The 16,656-nt window shown below is 36.2% G+C and overlaps 2 protein-coding genes across 2 annotated transcripts in view; one reads left to right on the top strand and one right to left on the bottom strand.

Moving 5' to 3' along the window:
- The window catches only part of CDC73 (cell division cycle 73), a 118,273-nt gene that overhangs the window by 52,059 nt on the left and 49,558 nt on the right, over window positions 1-16,656 (top strand). The gene's annotated exons all lie outside the window — the stretch shown is intronic.
- On the bottom strand, window positions 14,259-15,527 carry LOC309590404 (beta-1,3-galactosyltransferase 2; the record flags this gene model as incomplete). The annotated part of the gene is made up of 1 exon (XM_082311543.1): window positions 14,259-15,527. One exon carries the CDS (start codon window positions 15,525-15,527, stop codon window positions 14,259-14,261), a length of 1,269 nt encoding a protein of 422 aa, XP_082167669.1.

The raw sequence follows: 16,656 nt of genomic DNA, 5'->3' as shown, positions 1-16,656 counted from the left end.
GTCAGTCTAGTTGCTGTAAATTCATAGTACTTTTAATTTAAAACTTTTTTTTAAAATTCTAAGTTTCTTCATAGGGAACAAAAGTAATGTATTTTTTCTCTATAATCGCCTAAGTCTTTCTTCACCTAAGTAAAGTGGGTATCTCCTCATACCCTTCCTTGACCTGGAAGGAAGTGCAGTTCATGACTTAGAGATGTTTGCTTTCGGTGGCTTGGTGCTGCCATTTTGAGGAGACAGAGAAAAGGCACTGCCTGCCTTTCCCTCCTCGGGAGCAGTAATTGGAGGGTTTAATTTCCCTGGCCAGCAATTTTCATAAAAATTGACAAAGGCAATAACTTTCCTACAGATTTTATTGGAATTGGAAAGTAGGTTCAAAACATACTGTGGAAGAAGAGAGGGAATGTGACTAAAGTAGGCTGCTAACAAATCTGTTTCCTAAGGGGGGGGGGGGGGGGGTAAAAAAACCCTCTCCTTTTACTTTGGAATAAGGAGACTTGAGGGTGCGTCATGCAGCAGTATTCATCAGTCCTACTTACTAGTTATCTTTGGAGCAGTTGATGTAGATCAGGCAAACTGATTGCAATATTACTGAAATTAAAATGGAATCCAGTAGTCATTAAAAAAAGATAACCTGCCTGATAAATTGTGTTTTATTGTGGTTACTAAGTAAAACAAAAGACTTCTAGATGGAGAGTGCTTTATAAGGCCTTAAGCCAAATATTTTGTAGCTAATAGTATATACAATATATTATAATATATACAATATATACAGCTACCTCATATTGGTCTATAAAAATCTATTCTGTTTTAGGGTGACATTGTATGCTGTAACAAACCACCAATTTTATAGTAGGTTTCACATGTATAATTAGGTCTGGAAAATAATGTCATCAAAAAGCTTCCAAAAATATCTGGACATGAACAGCAGGTCAAATGTAGATTAAAGTAGTAAAATACATATTAGAATACTAAATGGATAATTATACTATCTTAGAAATTAAAATCTAAAGGGACTCTGGACTGCCTGGTGTAATGTTACATCTGGTTGTAAAGGGTAGTTTTATAGTTGACTCAAATTTCATATGTGAAATTTGAACATGTAGATCAACTTCCTTGTTCATACTTTGAAATCTTTTGAAAATTATATTTACTTGTTTGTTACGGTTGCCATTCAGACTAATGAAACAATAGCCTAATCAGGCAGTTTGCTCACCTTTATTTGGATGTACTAAATATTTAATAAGGGTAACTCTTATGTGTGTGTATTGTACTGTACAACAAAACCGTATATGCAACATGTTTCTTATATTCCTTCCCCTGGCAGTTGTCAGCAAGACTCTTAATGTCCTTTTATTTTCTTCTCTGGAAAGCTGCCTGTAGTTGGCTTGTATTATCAGTGTGAATTGTAATTCTTTCGAATATGAATGTAGGTATTAGATCCTTTCAAACAATGAGTACCATAACAATAATCCATATGCAGGGGACATTTTATAGATGGAAACTTACAATACATAGAAAATATTTCCAAGTATTATTTTATCACTTCTTTATATGGAGCTGGGAGGAAAAGAATATAGAAGGTAATAAGTACTCAACATCTTCCAGGTTAAGATCAAGAATGTATTAAAATTCAAACAGTAGTTACTAGTATACTAATATTTGTGAAAGTTCTCAGTTATGAATAAGAATAGTACCTTTAAGGAAATAATGTAACTTTTTCTGATGCCTCTCATAAGCGGAATGAAAATGATTGATAAACCTGACATTTAATATTTGGCAAACTTCAAGGAGTTTCTGCCTTATGTTCAGTAAAGTGATGTTTCTTTAGTGAAGCCATATTTAAACTATATTAAAATGCATAGAGATATATTGATACTTCATAAATGTGGCATAAGTAAAGAATGTTCACAGCTTTGAGAAATATGTTTGGGGTTTTTTTTGTTGGTTTTTTTTTGTTGGTTTTTGTTTTTGTTTTTTAAAAAAAAACCAAAAGACTCACTTTGGCTCAAGTAGACTTGGCCGGTTTCCTCTTTTACCACATTCCCCAGAAGGAAGCTAAATTAATTCTGTCCATAAGAAGATTAAAAGCTGATGGGGTGGGCAGATGTTTTCTTTTCTCAAGGGTTCTCTGGCAAATCTGAAGATGATGGGGGGAAAAAATGTTTTGCTTGTAGTTAAATTGCAGAAAGGCATTTATGCCTTTTTGTAATAAGTTTTGGAGTTTTTTTTGGTGGGGGCGGAGGGCTTTTAGTCATTTTTAAACTTCTTGTGCTTTGTGACATTATCTTGGTGGAGGAAAAAGATGTATTCTGTTTTTATTTATTAGCAGTTCTTTCACTCTAACACTGATCTATAGTGAATTTGTTATACTTCAGTGTAAATTTAGGTATTACTGTGAATTGTATTTTGCTTTTTAATTCTTTGTTTTTCACTGTAAAATACTTAGAACTTTTCTACATAGAAAGGTATACGCTTATCTAAATCTGGGTTCAGTTAGTTTTCAGTTCTTCTGATTAATATTTTAATATTTTTCTTCTGATAAAGCCCTGGCTGAAGTCGTGCTTACTCCTCATTACCAAGCTGCTGTAGGAGAGACTCATGGTGGCCCCTGTGTGCTTTCTAGCAGTATTTACAGGCATTCTCTCTTCGATATAAACTGATTCTTAACCGCTCTAGCCTGTCTTCCAGCTGTCACAGCCTCCAGCCTGCTGCTGACCTGGGAGCTATTTAATAGTATAAGTTCACAAGTTATCTGCCTTTTTCAGCATCAGATCTTCCTGGATTCCCATCTTGTTTAGGGATTTTGTGACAAATAAATAGACTTCTGTAAGTGCCTTTGCACTCACACAAATGTTAGTCAAAGAAGAATAACTGTGTGTAGCTTTGGGGGGCAAAAAACCCTCCCCTGTGTCTGAAACATGACGTTTTTCCTTCCTGGTAGCATCTGAGTCTGTCAGTCAGTGCCCTTCAGGGACTCAAGGATCTTCTGGAAATTCCTTCCAGCTTTCTCCTGTAGCTGCTGAGCTCCCCAATACAGGATTTGTTTTAAAGGGTTAAAATCTTAAGTTATTTTTCATTTGTAATTAGACACCTCAGGTCTTTCCAGGGTGAAGCTGTTGCCACCTCAGCATGGCTAGGAGTCTTTTGGAAGTTAAGAGTCTTCAACAGTCGTCTCCATTTTCCTGGTAAAGCAAGTGCTTCATAGTTCTGCCATTCAGAAATAACCTTTTCTCCTTAATACAAAGGATGATGCAATCTAATATGGCAATATACAAGTATTCCTTAAGGCTATATCTAGATCAAGGCACTCAAGCAAATTAAAGCAAATTACCAAAGTGTACAACATCAACATTCATAAGTTATAATGCATTAAACTGCCATTGGCTGGTGATGTCTTTAGGAATAAAATTATTTTAGTTAACTGTAGTTTAATTTCCTTGGTTTACAGTGAGTGAAGGCCAATTTACTCCTGCATTAGAAAATTAATGTGGGAATTTAATGCATTTAAATTAATATGCTTTGACTTCTCACCTTTACTTGAATATTTATAAACCTTTAGATCATTGGTTAGCCCATTAAGTTTGGGAGCAGCTTCCCCGGACTGTCACATCCATTTCCTGCTTCTCTTGTTGCTGAGGTCCCATTTTTTAGTGCTGTGTGCATGTTCACTGCTAGCTCACATAGGATTACAGATTTGATCTGAATCAGAGCCACAAATAAAATCAAAGTATTGCTCTTCAGTCCAGGTAGTAATGGCTAGATTATATAGAACTATGATGGTGTTTATTAACTAGCCTGTAAAGACTGTGCATTTTCCAGCATGCACAGTTCAAGATCATCTGGATTTCATGTAAATTCAGTAGTAAATTCAGTATCTTTCTAAAACTTTCATAATGCAGTTGTTCTGTGCGTATTAAAAAAGTTGCAGAGGTCTTTTTAACTTCTGGTTTTACTTTGCTCGGCAAACCCAAGGGTAGTTGGTTTTGCTTTCAGTTTTACGTAGTATGTTTGGGGTCTTTAGGGTGAAAAGGGAAGAGAAAATTAAATTGCTGTGGATGTTTAATAGAGTGACAGTTTATTTTAGGGCGTAGTCACTCCTTTCACACTTCAGTTGTCGTTAGACAAGGAAAAACACTCATTTCCAGTACTTAAACTGATCAATTGAAGCCTACCACTTAAAATTCATCCTCTCATTTACTTACATAAGCTGCTTAGGGCAGAATATTTTCTGTTACAATTTCTTCGGTGCTCGTCCTGCCTACTTATTTCCCCAGACGTGTGGCTTTCCTTGGTTTTGCATCTTCTATCACCCTGTTTAATAGAAGGACATGTACTATGTAACACTGAAGTGTCTCAGTTTTAAAAGTTTAGAATAATGGACAGTAATTGTAAAGTATTTCTACTGTTTTTTTTATTATTTTTATTTTTCATTTAATGTCATTAGCAGCAGTACAGTAAATTTATTGATAATTTCAACTTCCATACTGTGTATATGGAGGATGGTATAGTCTCAGATTAAAACATCCCTACAGTTGAATCTGCATAGGTGAACTTCTGTGTTCTATCCTTACATTTTTCAGTAAATGGGGAAAATTAGGTAACATTTCTGTGAATTGTTGGATAAATTTTATTGACTGTTTGGGGAGGTCCTAATCAACATTTATTTATATTTATGGGATTTTTTAAAATCTGTATAGGTACATTGACAAACCATTGAAACAAGACAATTTGATTTGGTCTAATACCATCTGATGCCACTGATAAGCAAAGACTTGGTCTGCAATATATGACCAATTCTCTGATGACATCTAAAGGGCTCAATCTTATTAATAAGCTTTGAAAATGTTGTATAGAAAATTCAGAAACTGTAGTTTGGTATTTCTCAGAACCAGACAGCTTTGTGGCATCTCTTCTAAATGAGGTCTTAAAAAAAGTCATGTTTAGGCAGTTAATGTTCACTTGTTTAAAACAACACCAGTTAGAAATTTCTCTGAGAGAGAATGTTTCATTATTGGCGTGTTCTTGAGGTGTTTGGGTGGGGAGGGAGGTTGTTATGGGGTTTGTTTAGGAAAATGCTTCATTTTTCATCTTACATCTTGCAGAAATTCACTTTAGTGGGTTACCACTTATCTTTTTGATAACCTGAGAAAAAGTTTAGCTGTGAAGAGGTAGTTGTCAAAGGGAAGTAGGACAGAAAGAAAAGAACGCTTTATTGACCATTATAAAATGAATTCCATTTTTGTTGACTTCCCGAAAGCCAGGGACAAACTATGAACGTGGATCCTTGTGTCTGAATTGGCCACTGAAACTAATGAAATGCCAAATTTTTTAGTTGGCTGTGGTGGGAGGCAGTCTTTTTTTTTTTTTTTTTTTTTTTTTCTTTTTTCTTTCCTATGGCAACGCATCTCATTGTGATCATTTTTCACTTCAAGTAATTGACAAAGGCAGTGTAAAATATGTTCAGCAAATATGTAAAGCTATTTTTGCCCAAGAGTCTTAAGTGTCACAGGAAAAAAAAATGGAAATTATCCAGCACCTTGCATTATACATCTGGAAATGATAAACAGTGTGAAGGCCAGCTACTCAGCCTTCTGGCATGGTTGAATCAGTCTATCCTTTCAGAGCCAGAGCACTGTCCAACTCTGCAATTTATCTTAACTTTAAACTGGATCATAGTTGTATGTGCTGAAATGACTGTACCAGTGAATATTTTCTTTTCAGCACTTCAAACTGATGCAAAAGTACTTTGCTATATCCTAGCTAGAATATGATAGCATGTACTGCTTTCTGCAATTCAATTGTACACGGGTGGTGAGAAAAAAGAAAAGGCACTTAATGCTCATGATAATCAGTTTTGTCATGAACGTTTTGGGATTCATCTGTTCTATGAGTAAATCAAGGTATTATGAATCCAAGTATTATATTAGTACTTCAGGTGCTAATACTCAAGTCCAAGAGGATATTGTGATAAGAAATGGGGGGTGGGGGGAAGGGAGGAACAGACACCCCCCCTTATTCCATGTAAAAATCTTTTACAATGAAAGATTTTTAATAGAAGGTTCATAGATGTTTTTCTCTCAAAGAACTGGAAGAAGTAAAACATTAGTATTTGACTGGTTGTCATAAGGAGTCTTACACGCAACAAAAGTAGTGTTTCTCAAAAAGGCTCGATCTATGGAATGTGCGCAGAAGATGTTAGAGAAAGTGTGTGTTCATGTGTAAAGTTTTTTTGATGAATAGGAGGAGGGGTAGGAAAGAAATGTAATTGTGTACTTTGTTGTAGTTTTTCCATTCCACTCTGCTAGTGTGAAATTTGGACAATAAATCATTTGAACTGTTTAACTTCTACTAGTAGAAAATGAGGAAATGGTGGAAGGAAAAAAATTTAAAAATGTTTTAGGGACCCAGACAGTGCATTTTTTAATGAATATGCAGCATTATATTTTACTCAGGCTTACAGCCCCCAAATTATTGGCAGAAGGCTGTCATTCCTTTATTAACTTTAATGGAAGTTGGATATCTTAAGTTGTTTGCAGCGTCCATTTCTCAACTGAATTTGGAAAGAAAGAAAATCATACCTTTGCTGGATGTAGTAAGCAAACTTGCCTGCTTTTAAAAAGGGGATAATTGACAGCTGGATAGTATGAAGTAGTAACTATGGCTTTTAAATCTGAATAAATTATGACTTTTGTAAAGTAAAAGAATTGTGATTATCATTCTTCTCTAATTATTTTTTTAACCATTTTGAGAATTCAGAGAAAAGATTAGCTCTCTTAATTAATGTGGTTAACTTCCAAAATAGATAAACCACCTCAAATTGGTGAAAGGATAGAAGTAATCTGCTGCATCAACTTTTAGAAATAATTTCATATTTGAAAGACAGAATTTTTCTCATGACATTAATAGAGGCATTATTGAAAATACTTTTCTGTTGCAGATATATTTATACAGGAACAATGTGGTTTCTGTGGCTTTGTTGAGTTTTGGGGTTTTTTCCCCCCTTTGGTATGCCTCAGTGTGCTTACAGCATAAGCTTATGCTTTTTGAGGAACAGATGTGTTAGTTGTCCCCTCAGGTACATATATGATATTTACTTTTATTTTAGAATGTTAAGAATACCTCTGAATCGTAATCTTGTTTTTTTTAAATTATTGGGACATAAAACTGTTACCCTTTTCTACATTAAAAAACAATCAATAAAATACAATACTTTGAATTTTTCAAAGATGATACAATGGGAAATTGGTTATTCTCTTGATTCAGACGTCTGGATAATTGAGTTGAATTTTTATGTCTACAAAAATCAATGCCTAGGTGGACTTCAGAGGAACGCCTATAAAAAGACTGGCATTTGCATTAAGTGGCAGTACTAAATTTTTGACTGAGTCACAGATGGTGTTTTCCAGTGTTTCTTTTTTTTTTACCATCTTGCATCAACCTATATGTTATGGCACAACAGGCTTAAATTGTGACGTCGATTTTTTTTTGTATACTGAATTCTTGCTTCTTTTGGAAGTGATGACAGCGACATAGAAATCCTGAATGAAACCTAGAATATCTCTCTCATTTTCAAAATATTTCTTAGACCTCAACTTGTTTAAATGCAGGATATGTTAAATATTTAGTAAAGACAGTGAGCAAGGTTTCTGTTTTCCTTGGTGACTTGTTTGGTATTTTATTAACAAAGGATTTCTTGTGGCAGTTGGTTTTTCTTGTTTTAAATTTCGAGTTTACTGAGATTTGGGAACACTTGGCCTTTCCACAAGAAAAGATGTGGTGGGGTTGTGGTTTTTCAAGAGTGGAGGGATTTGCTGTTTTTATGACGGCATGGATGCTTTTAATTTTTCAATGCAACACTTTAAAAAGTGTTAACAGGGAAAGAACTGGGAATACTTAACTGTTTGAGGACTTTATGTTGAAAAAATAAATCTTCTACATCCTTGCAAGCATGGCTATTTCCTCTAGTCTGATTTTTTGTCATCTTGGGAAATTTTAAACGTTTAAGGATTTCATTGTTCTCAGTTTCTTCATCTTTTTCAGTTGAATTAATTGCAAGACAATATCAAAGCCGATATTCTTAAAATGTTAGGATGAGAAACATTTTTCACACACTTTGCTTTCATATGAGGTGAAGAAAAAGAGGCTTCTCCATTATGCCCACACTAAGCAGCTGGGAGATCAGAGTGAGTGGTTCACAGAATATTCATATTAAACAGTTGAAATGTCAATTAATATTAGATAAAGCTAAATGGGCTAAAAGGAAATGGATGCGCTTGTTCTGATGCACTTGTCCTCAGAGGCATACTTGTACATTCTTCAGTACACTTTGGCCTCCAGTGAGGTAAAGCAGCTTGCAGTGTTTTTTTATTTTAAAAAGCATATATTGGTTACAAAGTGATAAAGATTGTAGAAAAACACCGGTCTCCTCCTCCTCCTCTCTCGGGCAAATGATACCTGGAAGGTATCAGCAGCAGTTCAATTCTCTCTTTAGAAAGTGTATTCTTCTCTCGAGCCTTTCCAGGCGAATGAAAGCCCTTTGAGAAAAATACCGTCAAAGATTTTAGCAGTCTTGACTTCTCCACCCTCTATAGCAACTGTGCAACTTAAGCATTCAAATGGAAACCTTTGAGAGTACATAAAGCTTTAAGCCATGAGTACTCCCTGTGCTGGAGGGACTTTTTTTTTTTTTTTTTTTTTTGAGAGTAGTAATTCAAGGTTACTGTCTCGGTCAAAACATTTTGACCATAAGCATAGTCTTGAGAAAAGCAAAGGGAATGGTTCATACCCTGTGGTTTGAGTTATACACCAGTTAGCTCATGAACTAAAACTCATCATTACTATCATCCAGTTAGCGTTATCATGAAAGCTGTCAGATTTAAATGCTTAAGAGAGCTCTTGTAACTGTTGCCATGGTAATATCAGAACGGCAATGTGGTGGTTTTCATCCATATCCCATGTTCAGCTAAATTCCTTTGCAGTCATTTAACTGTGAAAGGAAGGTATCATGTTGTACCAGGCCAGATTTCTTTTGAGTTAACCAGGGACAAATGAAGACTGGAATTAACTCTTTCTTTGAAAATGAAATGTTAAATCCTAGATACAAGTGATCTAGTTTTCTTTGCTTTTGGTTTCACTGCGTGCTGACAGTCCTGTATGTAAAATACTCTCTGTGGAGTTGCTGACCTGGTATTCATGTCATCGTGTCATGTTCTTGGTTCAGGCCATAATAAAAAGCATGCACTGCAATCACAAACTAAAAATTTTGTTAAAAGAATGGCTTTACCTAATAGATTTTTATTTTCTCCAGAAAGGGAGAAGTGCAAACACTTATCACTAGAAATTCAGATCCTGCTTTCTAATTTGGCCTCACTTTTAATGCTTTCCCTTATCACTGAGCCAGCCCTATATTTTTTAACCTGTGTGGCGTTGATCAGCTACTGTGTTTTTAGTTTCGCTCTTCCGTTTTCTGACATTCAAAAGCTTTTTTTTAACTGACTTGCTGTAAGAAGTTGTTCTCCACAGCCCTCCCCCAGCCTCCCATCCCGGAAAGCCTTTGACTTCGCTCTTGCCGTGGGTACAAAGGAAAGACAACGTTCTCTCCTTTCTGACCTACATTTTCACAGTGCAGCATTGCATAGCTGGCGGTGCAGCTTCCCTGCCTCCTTCCTTCCCCCCGTGCTCCCCTGGCAGAGTGGCTAGGTCTTGCGAGGCAAAGCTGGAGAAGGGAGGCGGGACTGGATGGCCTAGAGATGTACTGTGTAGCAAGACAGCAGATGCCATGCCTGTTGGGTATGATCTGCAATCTGAAGTTGTTGTGGTCGGCAAGGGTGAGACTGTGCGCCACCCGAATCGCATACTGTTTTGGAAGAACAGTCTGAAATGAAAAGGATGATAATGCTCTTAAAATTTGATAGGTGCCGTTATCGTAGTGTAATTAAGTAATTGTCAAATATTTATTTATGTGTGTTATTTGACAGCATAAAATAGAGGTTGAGAAATGGGTTTTAAAATTGGAAAAATATGTAAACAACTACTGTTGCTTTTGCAAATCAGTTACAAGCCTGTTCTTGCTAATAGCACAAATGTAAGAAGTAGTAGCTTCTATATTAGCATCTTCCCTCTCCCTTTCATCTCCTCCTAGGAAGTTTTCACACGTTGCAATGAGTGTTCATTCAAAAGATAAGATTTTCTTGCACTGTAGGATTATGTAGGTATTTTAGATTGAAGTATGATTGCGGATTGTGTTAACATATCAGGAAAATTAGTAGGGATGGAGGGGGCAGTCTAAAGTAATGGCTTCTGGGTGCTTCCCTCCCCTCCAGTGCCTGAATTAGCATGGATTTTGAGACAGTTAATGCATGTCTTAACATGTTAATATATTCTGAAAATATTTTGTAAAGATGGACTGACACATTTTATATTACTGCATTGCAAAGAAAAGCAAATGTTAAATTACTATTCTAGTAAGGTTAACCTGAAAGCCAGTCTGTCTCGTCTCTTCTAGATTACTGCCATCATACAATTTAAAATTGTATAGGACATAAAAATAATTTATAACATTTAAGTGAAGATCTTAATGGACACTGAATTTTCCCTCAGACTAGAACAGATAGTGAACTTGACCCATGAAAAATCTGACAATGGCTGGGGATAGGATCAGTTGTATTACACCAAAACCTGTAGTTGTGCATTTTCCATGCTTAAATCTATTGATGTGTGATCTGCAAATAACCCACATCACTGATTTAATTGGAGATGTCAAAGGAACAGTTCTGTTGTTGGTGAATAACAATTTTTTGTGAGACTTCATTTTGGTCATCTAGTATCAATGTGTAAATCTTTATTTAGTTGAAAGTTAAATAAATAGGGAAAAATTATGGAATTCCAATTTCTGATTTTTGTTACCATGCTTCACTTCTCTAAGATTTTTTTTTTCTTTGCCATAATGATGGTACTGATGGCGTTGCATTTTTTTTCTGTAATAAGTTTTGAGTCATTATGACTTCTTGTATTTGTTTTCAACCTGAAGCAGACACACAGAGAAGTAAAATCATTTAAAGCAAATATTATACAAACTTCTATACCTCAATAAGTTAACTAGTTATATTGGTTGGTTTTTGGTTTTTTTTTTAAGTGCATGGCAGACCTGTTGGACTTTTAGATACAAGCTTGTATCCTGTTGCTAATGAAAATGCATTTTTTGTCTTGCTTTATGGGGAAAGGAAGTGAGAGAACTTGTCAAAGGTTTTAAGGATATAAATAATTATTGTACTAGTTTTAACGTGAACTGTTTTTATATTCTAGTAGAGTGAGCAACTAGCTTAAACGCAAGCTAGAAAACAGTAAAAACGTTCAGAGAATGGAATGTAGATCCTTCATTCTGTAATTGCATATTTCATCATAGAAGCTGTCCCTCCTGCTTCTGAAAGCTTTGTAACGAACTGTGAAAGAAAACAGTACTGGGATACAAATGATTTAAGTAGCCTTTGGCTGTCTTGATAATGATTCAAATATGTTTATAGAGTAATTTCAACTTATACCGAAACATTAATACGAATTTTTAAAAATTATGTTGGACCCTTAAAAAGACATTAAAAATGGCGCTTTTTTTAACATCTTTTACTCCTCGTTAGTATTTTAACTAGCAAGAAGTTTGATATACTGAACTCGTAGGCATTGTACCGTAATTCTGCCAAGCTCGGGCAGATCGGCATCATGCATGAGCTCCAAAGTGGAGTACCCGAGAGGTGGTTTGGCTGCCAAACTTCATGAGTCAAGTGCCAAACTATTTAAGGTTTAGTTATTAACCTCCTGGACTATACCCAGAAACCAGTAACTTTGAACTAGCCAGAGTTGGTAAAATCCTAGTAGAGTACTTTACAGTCTAGCTTGAAAGTGCTTGAGGGCAGGGAACAGTGTTGAAGTCCTCTCCAAGAGGATGGACTGTGTTCTTGGCCAGCATTACTCGGGGAGAGGCCACTTATGGGCTTGTATGTCTTCCAGAACTGAATACCCTTGAGTAGTAGCTGGCTTTCAACACTCACTCTGGTTGTCTAAAACTTGCACTATTGTGTAAAGCTCTCATATAGTTAACGTAAGCCGGGTGGCTTTCAGCTGGGGTATTAACTGTGGCCTGCATTAGCTGGAAGGAAGCAGGCAGATGGAGTGTGAAGAAAACTACAAATGGGTGTTGAAAGAACACTCCCAAAGACTTTTTCTAATGCAGCTTGCATCTCTGCGTCACATGAACGCCAATAGTCATCACGTAAACTAAGTGGATGCACTTTCAATCTAGTTGGAGAAATCTCTTCTGCAGAGAGTGACTGTTTTTACACACATTCACTCTCCTCAGAAACAGACATTTCTACAATTTGAGGTATCTTGGAAATGCACAAATGTATAATTCTCATACCTCAAATACAGCAGATGATGAAATTCAGTGGAGGATCACCAAAAAAATTGGTGATGAGCAAATTCCTATACCCATCTTCAATAGGAGCTCCTAGAATTTCTTTAGAGGGCTAGGCCAGTGCAATACAGTCTGTTCATGTGTATAAGTTCCTGCATACAAACAGCCTTAGGGCTGCTGAGAGTGCTCAGTAATATGATTTGTCTTTTCATTACAAAGAAGAAAAACCTGCTGTGATCTCTGTATTGTGCATGGTATGAAAACTAGGCTTTAAGAACTAGGGAACACTGGAAAAGTCAAGTAATGATAAAGCTAGAAATTTATTTCTTCCTGAGCAGCTTTCCCATAAAAAGTGAAATCTGAAGACCATAAATATAATCAATTTTATTAAATAATAAAAGTACATCAAATATTTGTATTTTATCCAATTAAAAAGTCCCAGTCAAACAGAAAACTAATCACAGTTCCGTCATTTGCTGCTAAATCAGAGGTGGGTATTGTTTACCCTGGCACTGTGACAAACAGTAAGAACCTGAATCTGATACAACTCTGCTGTAACTCTGTTGGAAAATAAGCTTTAAAAGTTCTGTTTGTTAGAAAACTGGAAACCTGTAAATAGATTTAACCTACTTCTCACAATTTATTTTCAGTGGTACATGTTGTGGCTTTAATTTTTAAAATTGCTTAGATTTTGTTCTCACCCGTATTGCTATCTGGAACTCTCAATCTTATTATGACCTGGTCTTCACCACCTATAAAGTAAGGTGTGTGGCTTAATTTTCTCTAGCAGACCTATTTTTCACTAGACTGATCCTTAGTTTTTTGGTAGGCAGGAAAGTGCAAAATCAACAGAGGCTTGGTTGGATTTCTCTCTCTTTCCACCAAATGAGACATTTTTGAAACGATGGTGAAAGACTTGAAGTTCCATTTTTGCACTTCTGATCAGCCTTTGAGCTGCCTTGGAGTTATGTAAGGAAATTAATAGCAGATTCAATGAATTGGCATCAAGATGCCAAGATGAATGTTACTTGGCACCACATTTTGGGAGCTCACCCTATGACTTCTAGAGAATTAAGTAACTTTTAGTCAGCTCTTTGAGGAGAATCTAGTTGAATCTACAGTTGAGTCTAGAACACTGCTTGCATTTCCAAAGGTGATGTACAAAGCAGCAGTTTTCTGAAGTTTGATTTCATTTATCCCTCTTTCCTAACCAAAATAAGCAACGTTCCCAAAACTGGACCTACTTTAAGGGAGTACTTTCTTAGTGTTTTAGAGTTCATTGGCAGTGTCTTCCTAAATTGTAAATGTGACATTGCTAAATGTATAGTACATTAAAGAAGCGTATAATAATTTTAATGTGGTATTTGAACGTAAAACTGATCTGCCCTTTGTGCATTTCCTTAGTTTTCATTTTTCATTTTATAGCAATTCTAGATAACAAAAAAACATTACATTGAAGAGAACTAGAGCTATGAATGCATTTTTTTTAAAACAAAATTTTAGTGTGGAAAATATGCTCAATTATATTTTATTGGCACATAAATCAGCAATTGTACCACCAAAGTGTGCATGCTTCTTATTGCACATTAACACAAAAATCTTTATATGCTGTCGTGTTTTTTCCTCCAATTTGCTGGGAAAACCTTTTGGTTATAGTTTCATAATATTAGTGTTATCAAGAACTATACTTTTTTTTTTTAACTTAAAAAAATAATTTTCAGACTCCACTATGTGATGGGGATCAACTAAAGGCTGTCCCATTAAGCTCATCCATTTTTCACTGTACATGCGTTCAGCGGTATTTACAAATTGCACATGGAGTACATTTGACAGAGGGAGCGTTGTCCTTCTAGTGCAGTTTACGATGGCGATACCTGCCTGCTTTTTCTTTTGCTGCATTGGCACAGGCACTGTGCTTATTTTGTTGTAAGTGGTTCCAGTATTTGATCAGTTCACTAGGTTGGAACTGATGGGAGGTAATTAGGTGGCTATATTTACAGCTGGAGTAAGAAACTCGCCAGTGATTGAAGACAAACTCATTGGGTGGAGGCATAGGGTCAATTCGCAGCTTGGCAAGACAGATCCCCACGTATACATCCTCTAAATGTAAACGTCTGATGCTTAAGGAGGCTTTAAAGATTTTTTCTGCTAAATCGCCAGAAAAAACATAACCAGTTCCAGAGCAGAATACAGGATAACGTTCACTTGGATACAAATCAGGTGGCATATACCACTTACTATCCTTGTTCCTATTAGGTGCATAACCTCTCATTAAATAACCTGTGAAATACTTGTGCCTCGGAGGAAGTTCTGGTTTCAGAAGCTTGTGTATTAAATATTCAGTATTGACAAACATATCACTGTCAGTTTTCATAACGTATGGAACACGTGGACAATAAGATGCAACCCAGTTCATTCCCATCAGAGTTTTAATGGTTAAATTATAGTACGTGTCTAAGTATTCTTGTTGAATGATGTCGTGGTACTGTCTGCTTTCCTCTAGTATGGTACGCTGGAGGTATCCATTTATCTTGATGCTTAACCCCAGCAAAAAAATACGAACAATTTGGATGCCAGGTGTCAGGCTTTCGTTACCCCAAGTTTGTCGAATAGCTTGTCTAGCTTCCACCTGGCCTGGCTCTGCAGCTATGAGCAATATTAGAAAAGGGGTCTTCTCTTGGCATTTCTCAGGCTCGTTGATGATGTATTTGAAATGATATGAAGTTGGATGCCCAGTACCTTTTTCGTTGTAAATACTTCCATTGGCACTGAGTGTATTTTCCAAACCAGTTACTCCTTGCAGTGACAGATCCGTGTTGTTGGAGTTGGTGACTGTTTGAGGCCTTAGCGTCTGAGGTACGGCATCTTTCCACACGTTCCTTAGAGAGCTGTGGTTTGTCTCGCTTTTTGTAGATCTAAATCCTCGTATAGTGTAAGCCATGGGATTTTCTTTGAATCCAGCCCTGCCTGGCAGCCAGTCGTGATGATTAAAGAACAGAAACATAGCAAAAAGAAATACGAGAGAGATCAGGCCAATAAGATGGGTGCGAAACAGAGACCTTTTGCTATTCCAGGTCATCTTTGCAAAGCAGCAGTGTCGTCTTCTCCACTGAAGCATGTTGTAAGAATCCAATGATGGGATATGAGACAATGGCGAAGCAAAATGCTTTTCTGATTGTTTTTTAATCCACTGCTATTCTTTGGTATTCATTTTCTTTTGTTCATGTCGAGTAGTTGTCTGCAAATGGCTCACTCTGCAAAGATTTAAAAAAAGAAAATCAGAAATCTTTAATTTCACATGCTCATAATATAAAAGGTTACAATGAGAAAGTAGATATAAACATAAAATTGAGCTCAGTTTTTTGAAAAAACAGCCAATGCTAATATAAACAAGGTTTGATTTTATGCCAGAAGCCAACCTTCATTTATGATTAAAGTTGACTTGATTTGTTAGCTTTTAAAAATGCTTTTTTTCATGGTAAAAGTTTTGACAAACATCCTGGGTACCAAAGATGATAAGGAAAAAAAAAAAAATTGATCATGTTAGCAGAAGTAGTGTGAAGTAGATGTAAATAGCTTCATGTATACTGACTGTGAAATCCTTCCACAGTGTTTGAGAAGGACTCAATGAAAAGGCCTTGATACCAGATGGAAGGTTTATTGGCATTAATTAAAATTGATTTGACATGCAGAGGCTAGTACGGCTCACAGTTTAAAAACCTTTTTTTGTAAAATGGTCATGTATTGGTGGTGGGACAGACGGCGCAAGGTTGATTATGGCAGAGTTGTGTTAGTCACAGTACACTGCTTGGCATGTTTCCACCGGCCCCGGCTGTGTTCAGAAAGTCAATGAGAAGATGCACCTGTCAAAATTAATTTTCAGGGTCCAGTAACCTCACTGCACAGCCCTCAGATGGTAACACAGGATAACATTTTCGGTCACCTTTCAGGCACCTTTAACCTTCTACTCCACAATGAAGGAAAATATTGAATGGAACACTTGGCTGTTGTGCCAGGCTCATATGCAGCTGATGTAAAATTAAGCTGTTGATTTTTGGTAGGCAGAGATCTTAGGTAAATGTTCATATTAATTGGAAGTAAAATTGCACAGCAGTAAGTTCCTGGAAAACTGTCTGATGAACTTGATTTCTGGTTTTTTTCCTCTATAAGTTTATATGTAACTACTGTACTTCTGGTATCATACAAAAATTTCAAATATTGTTACCAGCAGCTGTAACTGTAGGAAA

The sequence above is a fragment of the Platalea leucorodia genome (assembly GCF_965183815.1).
Source record: "Platalea leucorodia genome assembly, chromosome: 5".
Classification (NCBI taxonomy): domain Eukaryota; kingdom Metazoa; phylum Chordata; class Aves; order Pelecaniformes; family Threskiornithidae; genus Platalea; species Platalea leucorodia.
Note: the sequence above shows the minus strand (reverse complement) of the source record. Positions and strands in the feature narration are given on the sequence as shown.